This window comes from Perognathus longimembris, chromosome 1 (assembly GCF_023159225.1).
Source record: "Perognathus longimembris pacificus isolate PPM17 chromosome 1, ASM2315922v1, whole genome shotgun sequence".
Lineage (NCBI taxonomy): Eukaryota > Metazoa > Chordata > Mammalia > Rodentia > Heteromyidae > Perognathus > Perognathus longimembris.
The window spans coordinates 103,920,347-103,943,332 of NC_063161.1; the positions used below are offsets into that span (position 1 = coordinate 103,920,347).

General features: G+C 39.3%; 1 protein-coding gene across 1 annotated transcript in view; it reads left to right on the forward strand.

Moving 5' to 3' along the window:
- Positions 1-22,986, forward strand: part of Spin1 (spindlin 1) — a 57,246-nt gene that overhangs the window by 28,855 nt on the left and 5,405 nt on the right. Inside the window, exons 3-5 of the mRNA XM_048338101.1 lie at positions 7,265-7,313; positions 14,798-15,051; positions 19,697-19,930. Coding sequence (XP_048194058.1) covers positions 7,265-7,313; positions 14,798-15,051; positions 19,697-19,930 — 537 coding nt within the window. The remainder of the gene's footprint in view (positions 1-7,264; positions 7,314-14,797; positions 15,052-19,696; positions 19,931-22,986) is intronic.

Here is a 22,986-nt window from a genome sequence, read left to right on the forward strand (position 1 = left end):
CTGAGATAAGAATATTGTGGTTTGATGCCTACCTTGGCAGAAAAAAGCTGGAGCTGGAGGTATGGCTCATGTGGTAAAAAGCCAGCCATGATCAGAAAAGGCTGGTGGAGAGCCCTGAGTTCTAGTGTCAGTACCAGCACCAAAACCAACAACAAAAACAAAAAATATAAACAAAGAAATAAGTTCTTAAAATATAACACTTCAGAATTTGTAAATAGTAAGAATATTTCTATGTTTTGCTTTGGCTTCTGATGAGGAATTTAGCTCTGTAGCATACATTTTCTTCCACCATACTCCTAGTGGTTTTGGCTATGAAAAATATTTTTGGTTCTGAGGCTTGACCTCAGGTTCTGGCATTTTGCTGGTTCATTGGAGATCAGAATCACATGACTCCTGCCAGGCTGGCTTTGAACCACCATTTCAGATCTCAGCCTCTTGCATAGCTAGGATTACAGGAATGAGCCACCAGCACCCAGCTGCTTTTTTTTTTTTTTTAATGATATTTTCTGGATGCTATGTTTCCGTTTTTGTTGTGTACTCTTGGTCTAGATTAAGAGTGTGTCTTCAGGAATTTCAAGAGGAAGCAGCAAATGAGTAGACTCTTAAAGCTATAAGTAGAGTGTGGGGTGGTCTCTTCATGTACTCTACATTTGTGTATGTTTGAATAGTAACAACTTTTCAGAAATTGGCACAGAAGATGGATTTTCCCTTTCTTATTTTCTCTTGGAGACAGGGTTTCACTATATAGATGAACTCATGATCCATCTGCCCTGTTTTCCCAAGTGCTAGGAAGAAGGTAGGTTTTTGATCCTGTTGACACTGCCTTTACTTTACCCTTATTTATCCTTGATCATTTGCCTGGGTAAGACTAAGTTTGAAAATCCTTTCAGTCAGAATTTCTAAAGCATTGTTTTATTCATTGTCTTTGAGGTTCTGTTGTTACTATTTAGCCAAGTGGTGCCATTGTTATTTCTTATACTTAGTGTGTGGCCAGCCTTTTCTTTCCTTTCTGGGAACTCCTGAAATTGTCTTTTTGTTTTGATCATACTGGAGCTTGAGCTCAGGGCCTCCTGCTTGCTTGGTTGCCACTTTACCACTTGAGCTAAGTTTGCAGCCTGGCTTTTTGCTGCTTATTTTGGAGATGAACTCTCTCTGACTTTTCTGCCCAGGTTGGTTTTGTACCCAGATCCTTCCTAAGTTGTTAGGCAGACTCTTAAATTGTTAGGATTACAGGTGTGAGCCACTGGTGCTAGGCTGAAATTGTCATTTTTATGTGTTTTATAACTTTATGATAATTTCTGTTGGTGTATCTTTTTTTTCTTTCCATTTATGGTTTCAGGCTTTCAGCCTGTAGTTTATTTAACAACATGACATTTTGTGTTGCTGCTTTGATCCTTTACTTTCTCTTATCTCTAGATACATGCACCTCTGTTGATTTTTTTTCCTTTTCCAATTATTCATTTTATCATCTTATTCTTTTTAAGGGAAATTTCTTGACTATTCCAACCTTTTGAGTGTGTGCATATGTGTGTTTCAAATTTTAGCCAACATTTTAAATGTCCTGGAGCATTTTCAAAATTGTCATACCTGTTACTTAGTGGATGCAAGTAGCTTATATTTCTGAGAATATAGATTACATTTTTAAAGTACATATGAAATTAGCCCTGCATCTTGTGAGTTTCTCTGATTTGTTTTCCTTAATTCTGTTGTGATCCTGTAGCAGGGCACTAGAAATTGGTGGGAGCTATGTGACAGGTGGCCCTTGTGGCCTGGCACTATTCACTTACATTGTTGGGGAGTTCATGCATTCATATTTGTGGGTGTTTTCTCTGGAGATAAAGTTATTCTTTTGGATATTTGATACCAGGGGTTAAATTTAAATATTCTGTTTTCTCCCTTAAAATTATATAGTCAGATGCCCCTACCTTGTGCTGAAACTGCTGTGACTGCTGCTTGTCATACAAAATTGGGCTTAGTGAATTATCTGGGGAATAGAACGTGTATTACCTTGAAATTTCTCAAGTGGAAAGAGTACTGTAAGTCTTTACTTCAGAGGATGAACTTGAGTTTAAACAGTTTAGGTATATTTTGTTTTTCTTGTGCATCATGGTTTTGGTATAGATTGGATGTTTTTCAGTCATAACAGCTTATTTTGTAAATGATGGTTCTATTTCTTCCCCGCGCCCTCCCCCCCCCAATAAATTGATTGATGAAGCAAGATATTACAGAGGGTTTTTGTCGTTGGTGGTGTTTTTTGTTTTTTTGCTGCAAAGTTGGTGATCCTCAGATGGATGATGTAACTCACATTCTCAGTGATATACTGATACCAGTGCCCAGGTAGTATGTATAATACTTTGTTCCTTCTATTGTTACTTGCTCATTTCACTTGACAGTGTGTTTTAGTAATTACTTCAAGCAGCTTATAGAGATCTTCCTTGTTGCTTTTTACAATTGAATAGCACAGAGACTCTGTTTTTGTTTATTCTGTGATTTATTAAATAGTTACTGAGCATTTGGGTTGTTTCTGTTTGGCTGTTTTAAATAGTATCTGCAAGATATTGTTTGCATATCCTGGCAAGTATATCTTACCAGTGTGTCACTGGATTTCTGAAGTAGAATTTTTATTTAGATTAAAATGGAGGTGTAATTTTGTGAGAATCAAAGGATTCCTCTCCATAAATGCTACTATTTTATAGTTCTACCAGTAATATGGAAGAGTTTTTTTCTCCAGGTTTTCTAGTGACAAGTATTGTAAAAAATGTGGATTTTGTTAGCCTTGTGGTTAGGAAACTGTCTCACCTTTCTTTAATGTGATGCTGTATACCAAGTCCTAGAAAGGCCCTGTTTGGCCTCTCTCTCTGTTGTTACTGTGTCCATTTTTCCTCTTCACTTTTACAAGCCCTTTTTATGTTAGTATTATTACTCTCTTGTCTGTGATATAGGTTATTTATCTTTTTTTTTCTTTGTTGCTGGTCCTGGGGCTTGAATTCGGGGCCTGGGCTCTGTCCCCGAGCCTCTCTGTGCTCAATGCCAATGTTCTACCACTTGTGCCACAGCCCCACTTCCAGCTTTTTCTGTTTATGTGGTACTGAGGAATCAAACCCAGGGCTTTGTGCATGCTAGGCAAGCACTCTACCTTTGTGTGATCAGTTTAGTCTTTTGCTCACATCTGTATGGACCTTAGCCTCTATCACAGAAGTCAGACTGCTCTTTAGATTGGATCTTTGGTTTCTGGAATTTTATGTGTTTATTTCTTTTCTCTCTGAGTTTTCTGAACAATGTGTATGAGATGTAAATATTAGCACATGTATGTGTGGAGTGTGTGTCCTGAGTTGGTAGTTTAGCTGGGACTGAGTCAGGGTTCAGTCATTTTGCCATTTTGAAAGCATCATTCACTATCTTCATTTTCACCCAGTGCTGATTGCAGAAGAGTAGTAACTGTCATGTTTTTTAAGCTTTTATTTTGAAATAAGAACATATAAAGTTACAAAGGTAAGACCTTTAAGGACTTAATTCTTTAAGGACTTAAAGGGCATATTTAAAGAATTGTCTTTTTTATGAGCAGTTTTCCCTTCCTGGAGCCTTTGTCCCACTGACTCTAACAATTCCAGGTACAGACAGTTTAGGTTTTCTTATCCTGGCACTGCACTGGTTCTTATGGGGAATTGTGATTGGGTAAGTTGTGATCTTCTGTATTTACCTGACTTCTTTTCATTTTAGGGGCAGTTGTTTGTTCTATGGCATCAATTCTCTAGTCAATTGGAGACTTGCTAATTCTTTAAACTTTTTTACTTGCTAGTAGAATATACTAATGCATATGAAAGGTGGTGAGGTAAGCCAAAATGGCTCTCTTGGCATTCAGATTCCTGCCTTACTATCTTTTTTTCTGGTCAATTGTGGGCCTTGAACTCAAGGCCTGCGTGCTGTCCCTGAGCCTCTTTGTGCTTTAGGCTATGGCTCTACCACTTGAGCACCACTTCTGTTTGTTGAGTGGTTAATTGGAGATGAGTCGCCTGGGGCCTTTACTGCCCAGGCTGGCAAGATCCTCAGATCTCAGCCTCTTTGAATAGCTAGGATTACCCAGCCCTGCTTTACTATCTTAATCTCTCATCTATAATGGTATTCTTTCTAGACCAATTGACCATTTAATGCCCTTATTTATTGTTGAATGATTGTAAATGTATCACTACTACAGCTATTTTGCGCCAGTATTGAGGCTTGAGCCCAATACCTTGAGCTCTTGCATGGCTTTTTTCCCCCCCCTCAACGCTGGCTTTCCACCATTTGAAGTGTATTGAGGCTTGTATTACAATTCAGACTATGGTTTTTATCTAGTTGAATGTTGCCATGTGAACTAAGGGAAAATGTGTATTTTGCATTATTCATTTCAAATTGGCTGTTCATGATTTACAGGTATTCTGAATCCTTTCGGATTGTATCAATTGCTAAGCGAGGAGAGTTGAGTAATTAAGTGTAATTATATGGCTATTACTTTGTCTTCAGTTGTGCCAGTTATGCTTCATGAATTTCAGTACTCTCAATTACGTTTATATGCATTTAAGATTATTATGACTTCTTGATTAATCAACCTTTCTATCATTTTGAAATGTCCTTTGTGATCCATGGAACTATTGTTTGTCCTGAAGCTAATTTGTGTATTAATTATTGGCTCTTCCCTTTCTAGTCTCTTAATTTGCTCAGTTTAGACTATTTTCATCTACCATACTTGTCCTTGGTGTTGGAGGTTGGGAGTAGAAGACTTGACTAGTAATAGTAATAGTACTACTAATGGTAGTCTGAGCCCATAGGCGAACTGATTTGCTTCTTTTCCTGCACCTGAGAGATTTATGCTGGTGTCTCCTAGCTTACATTGGCTGTTCTTTAATTTACTTTATTGTTATTTATAAAGGTGATGTACAGAGGAATTACAATTTACATGAGTCAGGTAATGAGTACATTTTCTTTTGTACTATGTCTTCTGCCCCCTTGTTCCTACTTCTTCCCTCCTATCTCTGTCCATGAGTTGTGTAGTTTACTTTCTTCTGTGTCCAGTGAGCTTCACTGCTGCATTTTTTCACCTTTTCCCCCTCAAGTTCTATACACTGACTGTTCTTTTTTTTTTTGGCCAGTCCTGGAGCTTGGACTCAGGGCTTGAGCACTGTCCCTGGCTTCTTTTTGCTCAAGGCTAGCACTCTGCCACTTGAGCCACAGCGCCGCTTCTGGCCGTTTTCTATATATGTGGTGCTGGGGAATCGAACCCAGGGCCTCATGTATACGAGACCAGCACTCTTGCCACTAGGCCATATTCCCAGCCTACACTGACTGTTCTTAACAACAATGTGAAGATTCTGCTATCTTTACTTTTCTGTATTTCATGTATTTTCTATTTGGAGTTTTTTTTTTTAACATTTTATCAGTGGTTCTGAAAAATTGATCAGGAAGTAGACATGTGCCTATGACTCACACCTGTAACATTAGCTTCTCAGAAGACTGAAATCTGAAGATGGTGGTTCAGAGCCAGCCTGGGTAAGAAAGTCCATGGGACTCTTATCTCCAGTTAACCACAGAAAGCTGAAAGTGGAGGTATGGTTCAAGTAGTTGACTGCTAGCCTTGAGCACAGAAAAGCTTAAGGACAGCTCCCAGTCTCAGAGTTCAAGCCTCAGAACTGGGGGAAAAATAAATAGTTTTTATTAGGAAATAGTGTGGAGTGGTTTTCTTTGAGTTTTCATCTTCTTATGCCTTTGATGTGCTTGTTGTTATTGTTTTCTTTTTTTTCCCCCTACTGATTGCCCCGAAAGAGGTGATGAATAGAATTTTACATTATCCCAGAACTCTTTATGTGAAGATCTATGTCAAAGACTGAGCCTCCCCTCCAGATTACTGAAATCAGTAGTGTGTTACCCCTCACCCTCATTACTGAAGCTTCCCTAATGAGAAGGCGCCTCCTGGGCTATACTCTGTTCCATATTTCCAGTCAACACTTCTCCCTAATTGTAGTGTGGTTCTCCTCTTGACAAAGCCTGTACCCCTTCATATTCTATCACCTAGATATTGGTCTCAGGAGTGACTTCAATGTCAGGCCACAAAGGGCTTGCTTTTTTGCTCGCAATTCCTATAGACATTCATACATTCATTGCCTGCCCACCCCAGTGTGGAAACCAGATGCTAATACATTTTGTCCTATTTTCTACTTGTGTATGAAAATGTAGTTCTGAAGCTCCAGCTTCATAGCAAGAATTCTGCATTCTTACAATTCTGTTCACATGACTCTAGTTATGGATAGGGAGGGAGGAAGAGAGAGAGTATGTGCATAAGCATGCATGTGTGTGCCAGTACTGGAGCTTGAACTCAGGGCTTGAGTCCTGTCCCTGAGCTTTTTTGCTCAAGGCTAGCACTCTACCACTTTGAGCCACAGCTCTACTTCCAGTTTTCTGGTGGTTAATTGGAGATGAGAGTGCCTTTTCTGCCGGGGCTGGCTTTGAACCACCATCCTCAGAGCTCAGCCTTCTGAGTAGCTGGCTTGGTTTTGTGTTTTAATGGCTGATTTGGGAGTCGAGTATTGTCTCTGCCATTTTGTCTGCCCAGACGATCTCCTTTTGTAAAAGTTAAGTAAATAAACAATTGCTTATGTTGTAAGGCACAAAAATGGAGGGGCCACATTTTTGAGAGGTTGAATTTTGGAGTCCTTATTAAAAGGCTGGTGACTGCATGGTGGACTCTTGTCTCAAAGATTAGCAGCCAGCAAATATACTTAACACAGTTAGGAAACTGAGCCTGAGCTGTGAAGACCAGAGAGGAAAGAAAGAACAAAAACAATACCAACAAGCCAATTCAGCTCAAATGGAGAGCTGAGTTGGGATGCCATGGTGATTGGAGAAGAGATAGGTGACAGTACATGAACATGGAGACACGTGGCATGGCATAATGGCACCTGAGCTGGTCTGGGCCTAAATAGGGTCAGGTCAGGGGACAGGGTCACAGGGAACGAGTCCTAGACACTGGGCTGACAGGTTTAGTAACCTATCATCCAAGTCCCCACCCCTGCCGCCAGGGATTCAGGCACACCCATCACCTAGGAGGTGGGGGCTTCACCTTATTCCACCATGTGGCCAAGATGGCTCTGGCCAGATCCCCAGCTCCCCACTTCACTTAACCTGTTGGTTTATTAACAGACAGATGTACTATTTTTGCAGAAGTTAGAAATTTCCCAAGATCTGGTATATTCTTTCCACTTTGCACTAACTGCAGATCACTTTCTTGCAGGCCATGCTGGAGTGTCTGCAAATATGATGAAGAAGAGGACATCCCACAAGTAAGCAATTTGGAAACTTTTTAGTTTTTGTTTTTATCAGATATCATGGGTGATGTGCTTCATTGTTAATTCTCTGTACATTTATACTGTATTCTAGTCAATTTCATCCCTTCTGTCATATTTCCTGCCCCCCCCCCAGCCCATTTTTCGGTAGCTCTGACCCTTAGTTAACTAGCACACTTAAGTAACCTCCTTTTTGGTCAGTCCTGAGGCTTGAACTCTGAGCTTGGGAGTTGCCCCTGAGCTCAAGGCTATCGCTCTACCACTTGTCACAGTACCACTACTATTTAAATACCTCTTTAAAAAGCAGATTCCCAGCTCACTTTAGTCCAGTGTCTGATAACAGTACAGTCATGTTTCCACATTGTTCCCTCTGCTTGGTCTGGCTGAACTGAGCTTGGTTGTCCCTCATCGGTTGAAACCTTTAAGAATCACGGTCTGCTCCCATTTCTGTGGAGCCAGCCTAGTTGTAGGAAATAGCAGTGGTGTGCAAGTTGGCATATGGTGAACCTCTCCCATGTCTCTGGCAAATCTGATCTGTCTAGATGCAGGGTTTCTCCCTTTGTCTATATTTGTGATTTACAGGATGGTCCTTTGTACAGAAGCTGGGTTTCATGCTAGAAGGCTGCCTGTAATGCTGCACTGACTACTTTTTCTAAACTAGCCATTTAGAGAAAGCATACTCACATTAAAATGTGATTTAAGTATCTATTCCTTGTTTTGCTTTGCTGATGGTCTCAGCATATAGTTTATGCTGGTATCAAACTCACAGTCCCTTAGCCTCTTACATGCTGAGAGTATAGGTGTCCACCCCCACATCCAGAAGTAAAGTGACAAGTATGTTCTCAGTGCTATAATCTGTAGGTGTCTAGGTACAGAAACAGCTATTCACTGCAGGCTGTGCTCTTCCACCTTAGACCATGCTACAAACACCTTTACACAATCACTATATAGCAGCCACTTCCAAATTACTCATATTGAAAGTTTATGCCCTTATTGTATTCTAGTGACCTCAAGAGTATGGCATGTAAGCAAGCATTCATAATATTCATTTTAAGAAATGACCTAGAGAAGAGAAAATGAAAGATTAGATGAGTATGTTCTTGTTTCTCTGATGATTGCTTAGGTATTATTTCTTTTTCCTTTTGCCATATCCAGTGGTATGCTAATTAATGATAGATGTACTTAATATCTCACTGCCATACATGGTAGGCCACTTCTTGCCAAAAATAGAAGACAAAAATACACACAGAAATATGTCACAAATTGTAGGCATTGACAGGGAAGCAAGACCAATAATACATTGAAAGTAAGTTTTGCCACTGGAAACGTTTTGGTCAGTGTCACTTCTTCCATCATTCTCTCTCCATTTTCCTCTCCATTTTCTCCTTCCTATCCTTATACTAAAGTTCAATATCTTTCACATAGTGTACATTGAATATAATGACTGCATTTTCCCCCCCTTCTACCTCCATTCCTTTGCCTTTCCCTCCTTGACTAGCCTCCCAAAACATGTTTTTCCTTCCTTTGTATTCATTTTGATAAACAAGAGCTGACATTTTAAAATATAACATAATCAGTCAAGCACTTGTAGCTCATACCTGTAATCCTAGCTATTCAGGCAGCTGAGATCTGAGAATCATGGTTTAAAGCCAGCCTGGACAGGAAAGTCTGTGAGACTCCTATTTCCAATTAACCCCGAGAAAATTAGAAGTGGTACTGTGGCTCAAAATGATAGAGCACTGGCCTTGAGCTGAAGAGCTCAGGCCCTGAGCTCAAGCCCCACAACTGACCCCCCCACACCACCAGATGTGTGTGTGTGTGTGTGTGTGTGTGTGTGTGTGTGTACATACATACATACACACACATATGCTTTTCTACTTGGGATGTTCTTGGAGTAAATGGTCCAGAAAGCTTTTCCTTATTTGACATATTTCTAACACTTTACTTTGTCTTGTGCTCCTATTCATATGTTCACTTCATGTGGAAAAGCTTTAATTTTTGTTTTTCCTGATTTTGAAATTCTAATTAGTAACTTAAGATTAAAATATTTGCATGCTTTTGTTTTTCCGATTATATCATTCTATTTATATGAAATAAAATGTTCAGATTCAGCAAACCTGTTGATACAGAAAGTAAATTAGTGGGTGCCTAAGACTAAGGGAGAAGTGAGTAATGGTTTTTAGGAAAAGAGTTTGTTTGCAGGTGGTAAATAAAAATGTTCTAAACTTAGGATGTAGTGATGGTACCATAGTTCTGTGAAAGTACTGCAAAACCATTGGTTCGTATACTTTGTGTGTGTGCATGCGTGTGTGTGTGGGGGGGTACTGGGGCTTGAACTCAGCCTCACTTTTTCATTAGGCTTTTTTCTTTTAAAATTTGTTATTGTAAAGGAGATGTACAGAGTGGTTACAGTTACATAAACTAGGTAATGAGTACATTTCTTTTTGAACAGTGTCTCCCCTACCCTCACTCTCTGTGTTTTTCCTTCCTGTGCCCCCCCACAAGTTGTATAGTTCATTTTCAATATAGTATCTAATTAGTATCACTGCTGTGTTTGTTCACTCTTTGTCCTACTATTTTCGTGCTCTCTCTTTACCCTCCCCAAAACATGTACAAGGAAACACTCTGGACTGCAAAAGACAAAAAAATACACTTGGACATGATAAATCACACAGGACTCCAGACATTTACACAGTGAGACCAAAGGAAGACACTCCCAGGAGAGAACCACCAGGGTTCAGTTCCTTTGGCTGTTTCATTCACAGCTGGTACTCAACCACTTAAACCATGCCTCTGATTCCAGCTTTGTTTTTTCAATATTTAATCTTTACAATGGAAAATCTTATATCTATACAAAAGTGAAGTAGTATGTAAATCTAGCATCACGTACCCAAATTTAATAATTAGCAACATTTTAGGCTTAGGGTGTAGCTTGGTGCTAGGATACTTGCCTACTTTGAACAAGGCCATAAGTCCGATCACCAGCACTGCAAAATGGATGGACAAATGAAATTGGGCATTTTGTCAAATATGAGATGTTGATACACTGCTTGTTATTTAAGGAAGTTCTAAACCTGTCTTTAATTAGATGCTGGTTGGAAGAATTTTAGTCTCTCTGTCTATATCAGTGGAACTGAGGTGTGAACTCAGAGCCTTGCACTTGCTAGGTAGGTAGTCTTCCAGTTGAGCTTTATCACCAGTCCCGTTAAGTCTGTTATTAACAACGTAATTTAACCTTTCTATGTTGTTAATATTGAAGATGGTCTGATCTTTTTTCTTCTTCTTTAAACACTCTGGCTTGTAATGTTGGCCCAGTAGTCAGAAAGCTTGACTCCTGATTATAATAAATAGTAGACAGTTTTAAATTATTATTTATTTATTTTTATTTTTTGGTGCTGGTTCTGGAGCTTGAACTCAGCTTTTGTTCTCAAGACTAGGGCTCTATTGCTTGAGCCAAAACTCCACCTCCAGCCTTTTGGTTGTTAACTGGCAGCAAGAGTCTTGTGGACTTTGCTGCCAGTACTGGCTTTGAACCACAGTCCTCAGATTGCAGACTCCCGAGTAGCTAGGATTACAGGTATGAGCCACCAGTGCCTAGCTAATACCATCAGCATTTGTTGGTGGAAAAACTGTAAGAAGTTGTTCATTAAGAAAATTGCACAGAGGGCTGGGGAGATAGCCTAGTGGCAAGAGTGCCTGCCTCGGATACACGAGGCCCTAGGTTCGATTCCCCAGCACCACATATACAGAAAACGGCCAGAAGCGGCGCTGTGGCTCAAGTGGCAGAGTGCTAGCCTTGAGCGGGAAGAAGCCAGGGACAGTGCTCAGGCCCTGAGTCCAAGGCCCAGGACTGGCCAAAAAAAAAAAAAAAAAAAGAAAATTGCACAGAAATAACATGTCTATTAAATACACTTGAGTTCTTTTGGGAATAAGGAGATGACATGCTAAAAGTCATCTAAAAGTGATTTTGAAAGAGAGAGAGAGTGAAAAAGTATTGGGCCAGGAATGATGGTTCACTCCTGTAATTCCAGAATCATGGTTTGAGGGCAGCCAGGGGAAAAAGTAATGTAGGAACATGTGATTAGAAGGATCAACCAAACATTATTAAGAAGAACTGCAGATGATCCCTATTTACAGAAGAATATTGCCAGTATGGAAGAAGGGTTGTGACATTGAACTAGAAATTCTGCTAACTTTATAGTGGTTATGTTGATATTCAAAGTGATCAGAATTTCATGCATCTCGAATCTTTCATTTCTCCAGAGAATCAAAATAGAAGGAGGGAGAGGGATAGAGAGAAGGAGAAAGAGGGAGGGAGGACTCATAGGAAGGAATTGGCTCACATTTGTAGGAGGTAATAAGTCTGGAATTTAGAGGGTAGGCCAGCAGAAAGACCTGATATGGCAACATTCTTTGTCCCTAAGGCTGCAACACTGGTAGTGTACAAGTTTAAATAACAATTCTAGCTTAAAAATAACCTTCACAGTCACATCTGCACTGGTATATGACCATATACTCAGGTACTGTGACATAGCCAAGTTGACACATAGAGTAACCACATTGATGAACCTATTGTATTTGTGAAAATACAGTAGAATGATAGGATGTAAAACTACAGGGCAGTACATGTAATAGAATCCTTTCCTCCATATGCTGGGAACTTACTATGGCCCTTGCTCTTAGTGTGAAGAGTGCCTGGTTCTTTAAGGGAGTCACTTGGATTTTGGCCTCAAGATCAGAAGAAGTTATGGAATTAATTGACTCTTGGAAGAGAGCAAAGTATTTCTCAGAAGAGTTCCCATGTTCTAAGAGAAATGTGAAACTCTCATTATTTCCAGAAAGGCCAATTAGATCTCATTGCACATTCCTAGCAATTATGGAAATGTCTAGAAATCTACTTTCTTTAGGATATGAGTGTCACTAGTTATTAGGCACAGATAATGTTTAAATTTTAAATTGCAGTCTTTGTGCATTTATGGGGGATTGAGTGCAGAGCCCTGTTCAGGTTTTTTTAGGGTGTTTATATAGCTTTTATATTGTGAACAGTATTGAATTTGGTCTTTGTCTCTAATGTGAAGTCACGCGCTTTGGTTTCAAACTTCGTAAGGGAGTCAGACTGCTTATTGTATTTTGCAATTTTTTTCTTACATTTTGAGCAGAAAGTGAAAATCTGTCGTCAGAACAGATGAGTTACTCCCTGTGATTGACCCTAAGTAACAGGGTCTGCTCAAATAAGTAAATCTTATCTACTTACCTACTTTTGAATTTTGTGAGAAAATGTGCAGCAGTTTGAAAAAATTTGCAGATGAACCTTGCTGAGAAAAAGGTAGGTTATGAAAACAAAATTTATACATATATCTGTGATATCATTTTACTACCTGTGCACAAATGCCTGTTATAAAAATGTAAAATGTACCAAAACCCGGGCAAACAAGCCCTATTCAAAACTGTACATGATGCCATTCTCAGAGAACTATACACAAATAAGTTACAATGGCATGAAAGGCTCTATGTGCCACTGTGATAGTTTCATAGTCTCCTGTTGCTGTGTCTCATCTCCATAGAAATCTGCATAGGATGTTCTGGGGCAATTCCTCCAGGAAGTGAGGCAGTGTTTTAGCAAGTGGTCTCTGGTGGCTCTTGCCTTATTTTCTTTTCCACTTGTGATGCATATAGAAACTATGTGTTAATTGTATTATAATTGGTAAGGTTTCCTTTCCTGGTCAATAGTAGGCTACTAGTGTAGTTAAGTGTCTAAAAATCTCCAGGTGCCAGTGGCTCACACCTATAGTCTTAGTTACTCAGGGGGCTGAGATAAGAGGATCATGCTTCAAAGCCAGTCCAGGCAGGAAAGTCTGTGAGACTCTTATTTTCAATAAACTACTCAGAAAAAGCTGGAAGTGGCGCTGTGGTTCGGGGTGGTAGAGGAACAGTGTCCAGGCCCAGACTTCAAGCCTCAGGACTGGCCAAAAAAATACCTTAGATTTTTTTGTTCTTTTGAGACAGCCTTTGCTTATGTAGCTCAGGCTGGCCTAATACTTGCAGTCCTCCTTCCTCCTCCTGAATTCTGGGATTACAGGGGTGGACCACCATGCTGTGCTAAGTGGGGATTTGTGACTGAGGCTAGGCTTAGTGCTCTTAAGGGCTTCTGCCTTGTTCAAGAGTCAGCTGTGTTCCTTTTTTTTTTCTGTCTTGTCCCCAACATTTATTCTGTAATTAAGTACATCCATTCCTTCTGCCAGTCTTGTGCTGAACCAAGTCATTTGATTATTTGAAGCCCACAGAGGTACAGCTTCATCAGGCAATGTTCATGAGAAGAGCATTCTTTGCATTCTCATGTTTATAACTGCTCCATCCTCAAAGGGCAGCACACAGTTCTTACTGCATATAAATAGTGGAGAGCCTTAAGCTTCCATAGTGTTTTAGCACAAAGTGCTACTGTCAAAACCCCATGTTCTTTACTTTACATATGATTTAGTTCTTTTGCCTGGATACCTAAAATGTATTATTTTCGGTAAAATCCATTGATTAGGAGATCTCTTAGTATCACCTGTTCTGTGTGTGATTTCCCAGAGGGATATATTTGTTCAGGTGTTAGGTTTTATGAAAGTTCTGTAGAAATACATTTTTAGTATGCTTGTATATCTTTGGTTTACGTATAACACTTGTATAGATGTTTTATAGATGTTTCTGTCATCATAATCATGTTTGCCTTGTCTATCTCCTTTCAATTATTTGTCCATTTTCCTTTTGAACTCCTGTGGTTTCATTTCCACATGTCTCTAACATTTTTTCCAATTAATGGATTCTTTATACCTTGTCTAACTTACATTATGTCATAGCTAGCTGTCGCATTGTCCCATTCCTGGGCTTTTCCGTTTCTATAGATGTATATGTCTATAGTTCTCATATAAATATGTAGTAGTATTTATATTTGTATGTAATGTATATTTAAATAGAAGTATTGAGAGAGGGATGACTGTGAAGGAGATTTACTATTTGGAATTGACTCCTGTAGTGTGAAGTGAGAGAAAGCTTGTGGTTTGTGATCCGTGTGCTAGAGGCACAGAGAAGCTGATGGTGTAACCCATTCTGACTTCGAAGGTTGAGAACCAGGGGAGCGGCTGGTATAATACTCAGCCCAAGGCCCACAGGAAACAAACCATTTTACGTACTTGGTTCTGGATGAGGCCTCACCCATGAATGCTGCTCAAGTCTCTGGATGCAGGAATGTGGTAAATAGGCTGGTTTTAGTTTGCTTTGTTTTATTTTCTTAACAGGCGATCTAGAACTCCCAGTCTTCCTGTCATAGATTCCTGAGTGTTGGAGTTGTAGGGACTAAACACCGGGCTTGCTAATAGGAGCTTGCACCTATCTTGGGATTGTCTGTAATGAGAGCATACCAGTCTCTGCTAGTGTTGGATCTAAGTATGCATACTTGTGAGATAACACCTTGTGTGTGTGTATGTGTGTGAATACAGAAAACATCGGAGCAGTGTGGGGCCCAGCAAGCCTGTGTCCCAGCCACGGCGGAACATCGTAGGCTGCAGGATCCAACATGGGTGGAGAGAGGGCAACGGCCCTGTCACCCAATGGAAGGGGACTGTCCTGGACCAGGTGCCCGTGAATCCTTCTTTGTATCTTATAAAGTATGACGGATTTGACTGTGTTTATGGACTAGAACTTAATAAAGATGAAAGAGTTTCTGCACTTGAAGTCCTCCCTGACAGAGTTGGTAAGTTGCTTTGGTTTTTTGGTTTATAACTATTTGTGCATTATTGTTTGAAAGTGATGATTGAAATTGATGTTTTTGGACTATTCTTTGATATTGTTGATATTTTTACTTATGTTTGAAGCACTCTTGATGAGTATTTAAAACCGCAAATAAACCCATATTGATCTGAAACCACAGTCCAGAGAATTTGAAGAATTTAAGTTTGTATAACATATTCACTAAGAGACTTACAATCTAATGATTTTGCTCACTATTACCTAGACTCTGGTTGATAAGATTGCCATTTTCAATCCTATGATGTCATCATGTAGAATAGCTAAAGGAAATCTTACAGGTTGACTTTTAAATCTTTGTATGAGGTGCATCTTTCACTTTGTATTACATACATGATTATTGTACTTTGAGTCAATTGCAAGTACCCAAGAACTTCATTGTCCATTTTTTTTGGTATTTGTTTAAACAATGTTGAAATAAACAGCTCTTTTATGTCATGGTATCAGTTTTCCTTGCAAATATTCTTAGGATCTAAGGTCTAAGGTAAATAGTAATATTGCTCATTTTAGTTTTAAGGAGAGTGGATATACCCAAGTTAATGTTACATTCTTAAGGTTGTTTACTTTTAAATGTTTTATTATTACAGTGGTGTTCTTGTTCCTTAAGATACTGAGTTATGCTTTTAGAATTGTCTTTAAAGTTCATCTTGTTAAAAAAATAAAAGTTCAGTAGACCTAGAGTTTTATAGGATCAAATTGCAAAGGAAGGACCCTTTTCTTGTTTTTCAACCCCTTTTCTTGTTTTTCTTCATAATGTGCCATTCATTATGTTCTTAGTATAAGTGTTTCCCCCAACAAATTAATAAATCTTTACCACAGTAGCAAATTCATATTCTACCTCTTAGGTGTGCATCCTGTATTTCTTCCTGATCTTGACATCAATCCACTTCCCATATTTGAAACTTGTTAACGTATTCAATAATCTTGCCTACAGAACTTAAAGAATATTATTCAAAAACTTGTATCAGTTATTTATGGTAAATAATTGTCATGTAATGTTTTACACCAAATTTTAATCTATACCCATTCTTGGTTAAGACTGCTAGGTCAGGGCTCGGAATGTGGCTCTAGTGGTAGAGTGCTTGCCTAGCATGCTTGAAGCCCTGGGTTCGATTCCTCAGTACCACATGCACAGAAAAGTGGTGGTGTGGCTCAGGGGTAGAGTGCTAGCCTTGAGAAAAAAAGAAAGAAAGAAAGAAAAAAGAAGCAGCAGCTCCAGAGTGGCAAAACAAAACAAAAGATTGCTAGATTAGATCACTTGAACTTTGCCATGTATTGCTCTGTGACCAGTGGTCAGCTGTCCTTGTGTAATTATGGAACTGATAAAAGGAAGACAAGTATTTCTGGTGGTTGGATCAAGGGTTATTATGTAGCACTGCTTTTAGCTCCAGGCTACTGCAAATCAGCTATGTACTATGCTCCTTATTCAGAGAGTAGTCATTTGTTCTTAATTTTAAAATTACTATTCACTGTGAAACCTAAGTCTAAAATCTTTTGCCCTTTGTACTGTAGATAGGAGGAAAACTTGACAATACACTGGACTATACTTACATTTGTGTTTTCCTCTACTTAAAGGTTGTAACAAGTCAGCTGAAAGGCATGTAGTAACAGGACTCCCTCTGCAGTGACTGCTCTGTCACTGGGGGCCTTAGCCAGTCCCAGAAGCCAGTCCAAAGGTTTGCAAGTCTACATTATTTTCATAATGTTGAGATGGGATCTGCGCTCTGTATCTATACTTTGATAGATGCAGTGAAGCTTCCCACTGCCGATCAGCAAAACCTGATGCCAGCAAACCATACATTGGTAAAAGCTGTTCTAAGGGCAAGGGCAACACGGATAGTGATTTTACATTAGTGTAAAAAACAAAACTTTTCCCTTCCTGTTCTCCTTCCCTTTCCCATCTGAGGTTTCTAAGCAGAGGCTCTACCACTTGAGCCATGCTTCCAACCTCTTTCTGCTTTTGTTTTTCCGTAGGATCTTGATTTTGACCTGTGTATACTTGGACTGATTTTAATCATTTGAAAAATAAGTGTACAGTTCAGGAGCATTATTATGCTGAGTTGTAAAATACATCTCCAGAACTTCAGCACCCTGAAATACTGTTGCCATTAAACAACTCGCCTTTCTCTCTCCTTTCTCTCTCCTCAGCTTCTGGCACTCACTCTTCTCCTTTTTGTCTCTCAATTGGACTACTAAGAGTACCTTATAAATAGTATCATCCAGGAGTTCTACAGCTAGCTTATTTCACTGAGAATAATATAGTTGGGGTTCATCCATGTGGGAGCATACTGTTTGTAATCCCATCAGTGTACACAGGGTTCCATGCTTCATCTCCTAAGCACTTGCTTTTTTTTTTTTTGTGGTCATGCTAATAGATATGAGATAGTATACAGCTTATTGTGGTTTTGATTTGCAATTAATATTGAGCCTCTCTTAATTTGCTTGTTAGCCATGTGCCATATTTAGAGAAATGTCCTTTGAAGGTCTTTGATGATTTTTAAAATCAAGTTTCTTATTGTTGAGTTACTGGAATTCTTTGTATATTTGGAAGGCAGATACTTTTTTCTTTAATGTAGCAGCACAAGTCCATTGGGAATTGTTCAGATTCTATGTTGCAACTAACTTTTAAGGGATAGCTGTTGTTGACTTTTGAAGAAGAATATCTAGAATTACCTTTTTTTTTTTTTTTGCCAGTCCTGGGCTTTGGACTCAGGGCCTGAGCACTGTCCCTGGCTTGTTTTTGCTCAAGGCTAGCACTCTGCCAATTGAGCCACAGCATCACTTCTGGACATTTTCTGTATATGTGGTGCTGGGGAATTGAACCTAGGACCTCCTGTATACGAGAGGCGAGCACTCTTGCCACTAGGCCATATCCCCAGCCCTCTAGAATTATCTTAAAGACCATTTAGAGTGTTTTCATCAGCAGTATTTTTGTGAGACTGTATTTTATACACCAGCTTAAAGAATAGATCATAACAGGTTGATAGAATTAGGCGCCTCTCTCTCTCTCTCGTTGTTAAGATATTTTCATTTAAAACTTATTGTGTAGGTATTTTAAATAAATTTTTGTTTAATACAGTCCACATAAACACATGCTTTTTTACACTTTCAATAATGTTTAAAAATGTAAAAGAGTCCTGAAATCTGCTGACACAAAGCAGTATTTTTTTTTTTTTGTTTTAGGGTTTTATTTATTTATTTTTGCCAGTCCTGGGGCTTGAACTCAGGGCCTGGACACTGTTCTTTAGCTCAAGACTAGTGTTCTACCACTTGAGCCACAGCACCCACTTCTGTTTTTTTCTGTTTACATGGTACTGAGGAATTGAGCCCAGGGCTTCATGCATGCTAGGCAAGCACTCTACCACTAAGCCACATTCCCAGCCCTAAGGCAGTGTTTTAAATGTCATAAGGGGGAATTCCATGTCATCTCTGATTGTTACTACCTGGCTGATCAAACTGAAGAGTGAACATTTGTCCAGAAAATCTCACTTTTGTTCTTTTGATTTTATTTAACAGAGACTGATGAAAATGATTATTTAAAATTTGAGGACTGGCCAGGTGCTGGTGGCTCTTGCCTATAATTCTAGCTACTCAGGAGGCTGAGATCTGAGAATCGTGGTTTGAGGCCATCCTGGGCTGGAAAGTCCACAAGACTCCTCATAACTCCAATAAACCACTCAAAAGCCAGAAGTGGCTTGGCTCAAAGTGGTAGAGTGCTAGCCTTGAGCAAAAGAGCTCAGGGACAAGTGCCCAGGCCCTGAGTTAAAGTCCCATGACCTACAAAAAGTAAATAAATAAAATTTGAGGACTAGAACAACTAAATCATTAGGCTTCTCTATTATTTTCCTAGTATTAGAAACAAAAATTGGAGCCGGTAAAGTTTCACTTACTAAAAAGAATTATGGAGTAGGTAGGGTCTGTGGGCCATTTGATTTAAGTCATAGAGGAAGAAGGCCTTTGCTATCATGAAGCAGTTCAGATACTCATAGCCTGCCGTGGGGAATGTTACTGAGAGCTGTGAGTGTTGTGTGACTGGGATATTGGGCTTTTTCTACCTTGGTAGCCATGGAGAGTTATCCAGAGGGAATATGCTGGAGAAGGAGCTAGCCCTGAAGCACTGCAGAAGAGTATCAGGCAGAGGTGGATGCCTGCATAGAGGAGAGAAGGAACAGAAAGGGGCTAATGGATGGGCATCCAGAAGGAACATGGCATAAACCTGTAGGCAAAGTCAGGCTAACCTGGGTCTGGTAATCAGGGAACATTTTAAATAACAATTTATTATAACATAGTGGTCACTCTTTCTTGTAGGCTAGTAGTCATCACAGATTCTCACAAGATGGTGGGATAGGTTAATGAGAAGCAATCTTAACGTGGGAGCAATGTTGATGAGACGCCACCTGCTTCTTTTAAAACAGCTGTAATGAAACTCTTTGAGCACACTACTATTCATATGAAGGGAAGGAAGATGGACTGTATGCAGACACTTCACAGTTGGTTTAGTTCTACTTTTAAAGCTCTACCTACGATTCTTTATCTTAAATATTCAGTAAGATAGTTTGTCAACTTTCTTTTCTTATTCTTTTAATTCCCAGCAACATCTCGAATCAGTGATGCACACTTGGCAGACACGATGATTGGCAAAGCAGTGGAGCATATGTTTGAGACAGAGGACGGCTCTAAAGATGAGTGGAGGGGGATGGTCTTAGCACGGGCACCTGTCATGAACACATGGTTTTATATCACCTATGAGAAAGACCCTGTCTTGTACATGTACCAGCTCCTAGATGATTACAAAGAGGGCGACCTTCGCATCATGCCCGATTCTAGTAAGTATTTATTGGCAGCTCTTATTTCTCATTCAAGAAATTAGATTTTGACTTAAGATTTTGTTCAGCTGTGTGTGTGTGTGTGTGTGTGTGTGTGTGTTTGTGTGTGTGTGTGTGTGTGTGTGTGGTAGAGCAGGGGATTAGGGGTCCTGGGCTTAAACTGGGCACTGTCTGCTTTTTTGCTCAAGGCTAGCACTCTACCATTTGAGCCACAGCTTTACCTGCCGCTCCTTGGTGGTTAGTTGGAGATGAGTCTCAAAGACCATAGGCTGGCTTCAAACTGTGATCCTCAGTTCCTAGCCTCCTGAGTAGGTAGGTTTACAGGCACAAACCTGGTTTCATCAACTATTTTGCAGATGCAGTTTTATTTTTGGACATATATTTTGGTCAGGCACAAACTTGGGCCATATGACTTTTTTGTCCTCTTGTCACGAATTTTAGATAAGAAAATGTTTCTGAATCACTTTTGCTTGGTTTCCTAAATAAAATGAGAGGTATTGAAAAATTATTGACAATAATATTTATTTTTATTATTTAGAAATATATGAAAGTATGAGGAACAAAATAGCTGTTAACAATTATTATATAATCTCAAGCCTTGTTTTTATCTCTTCTTCCTCTACAGAATCACTTTGAAGCTAATCTTAGTCATTTATAATTTTATCTGTAAATATTTGAACTTCATAGAAAACATTGATTTTAGAAAACTGTTAATTGGGTGCTTTTAATATAGTTAATTAGTTAAGGGTTTGCCAAGTATGCATAATAATAAGGCCTTATATGTAAAACCCAGATCCACAGAAATCAAGAGTAGCAAAGAGATTACAGGATCAATGTTTAGACTCCTAAATACCATTTAGCTATTTCTACAGTAGTCTAAGGTAATGCAAATTCACCACGTGAGAAAAGTAGAAAAAGGGTGTGACCTGGTTTTCAAAACAAAAGAAAACATTTTTGTTGATGCTGATCTTTGTGTGTAGTCATCCCATGTATACCACACAGTCTGTGGTTTTAGCTTGTTTGTGTGGTGTGCAGTCTTCACAGCACCTCTAAAACATTTTCATCACATCAGAAGAAACCACATATCTATACCTCTCACTCCTCACCCTGCCTCATAGCCCTAAGCAACATTTGCTTTCTGTATACATGTGTTACAAATATATCAGTACTTGATTCTTTTCAATGACCAAATAATGTTTGACTTCAATTGATGGTAGCTTGAGTTGTTTCTATCATGTTATCTTGAGTTTCTGCTGTAAACATTCATGTCTGTGATTCTATATTGGCACTTACTTTTCTCTTCAGTATGTAGCTGGGAGTAGAATAATAGCTGAGTTATAGTGCTAATTCTAGGCTTTTTGGGTGAACTGTTAGACTGATATTTATAATGGATGCATCATTGTACATTTGCATCCACAGTGGGTTTTGTGTTGTTTGTTTGTTTGGTGTTTTGAGACAAGTTCTTTCTAGATGGCTGGGATTGGCCACCTTAGTCTCCTCAGTAGTAAGTTTTGAAACCTGGAAATGTTAGCCCTCTGTCTGTGTTTATTTTCAGCATTGCTTCTTCTATTTTGGCTCTTTTGCAACTCCATAGGTATGTTAGCTTCTTTATGAGGGAGTTCATTATTACTTCTCTACACGTTTTCAATGTATTTGAATCAATCTCTCACCCTTCTCACCCTTTGTCACTCTCCCTACTACCCTTCTTTCATTTCTCTGTTTTTCATAGCTGCAAATAATCTATTTTGACTATGTTTTTTAGCTAGATTTCTTTATCCTCTTTCTTAGCCTAGCCTTCCTCCTGCCCACAGCAGAGCCTGTTTTCATTTCTCAGTGCCTTTCTTTTGTTAAGCTTGTTCCTGAGTTTTTGCTTGTTTGTTTTTATGCTTATTGTAAATAGAATTTCTTTTGTTCTGAGACCAGGACCTGATCTGGGTCCATCATTGGCTGATGCTCTCTACCAACTGAACCACACCTCTTAACTCCTTGGAATTTTTTTAATGTTTTTTTTCTGTTAACCCTGCTATTTTTTTTTATTTTTTATTTTTTGGCCAGTCCTGGGCCTTGGACTCAGGGCCTGAGCACCATCCCTGGCTTCTTCCCGCTCAAGGCTAGCACCCTGCCAACTGAACCACAGCACCCCTTCTGGCCGTTTTCCATATATGTGGTGCTGGGGAATTGAACCGAGAGCTTCATGTGTAGGAGGCAAGCACTCTTGCCACTAGGCCATATTCCCAGCCCCCCTGCTATGTTTTATTTTGTGTTTTGAAACAGGATCTCATTAGGTAGCCCAAGCTGACCTTAAATACAATTTTCTAGCCTCAGCCTCTCAGGTATTGAGATTACTGGTTTGTGCTAACAAGCCTGGTACACTTGTTCATTTTTTAAAAATGTTTTCTTGTACCCTAAAGTAACACATTTTATTTCTTATTTTATTTATTTTTGCCAGTCTTGGGGCTTGAACTCAGGAGCTAAGCACTGTCCCTGGCTTCTTTTTGCTCAAGGCTAGTACTCTGCCACTTGAGCCACAGCACCACTTTCGGCCATTTTCTATATATGCGGTGCTGGGGAATCAAACCCAGGGCTTCATGCATGCAAGGCAAGCACTCTACCACTAGGCCATATTCCCAGCCCCAACTTGTTCATTTTTAAAGTAATCCAGACCCTTTCCTCACACACCTAAATCCCTGGTCTTGAACAAATGGTGACTGCCAGGCATGCCATATGTTAGGAGTATGGCAATTGTCTATTATTTCTTTAAGCTTCTTCCTAAATCAGTGAACTCATCCAGTCTTGAGTTTCTAACAAAATTCTTTTTCTTGTTTGTTTTATATTTGTTACCGAGATAATAATGAGAATTAGTTGTACACTAAGCAATTTAAATACCTAAGAGCATTTCTTCAACCTGCATGAAGTTCATTTTTAACTTTTGGGTGTGGCTGTCAGTCCCAGGGCTTGAATTCAGGACCTGGACATTACCCCTGGTTTTTTTTTTTTTTTTTTTTTTGCTTAAGGTAGGTGCACTGCCTCTTGAGCTTTGGGACCTAGATGCTGTT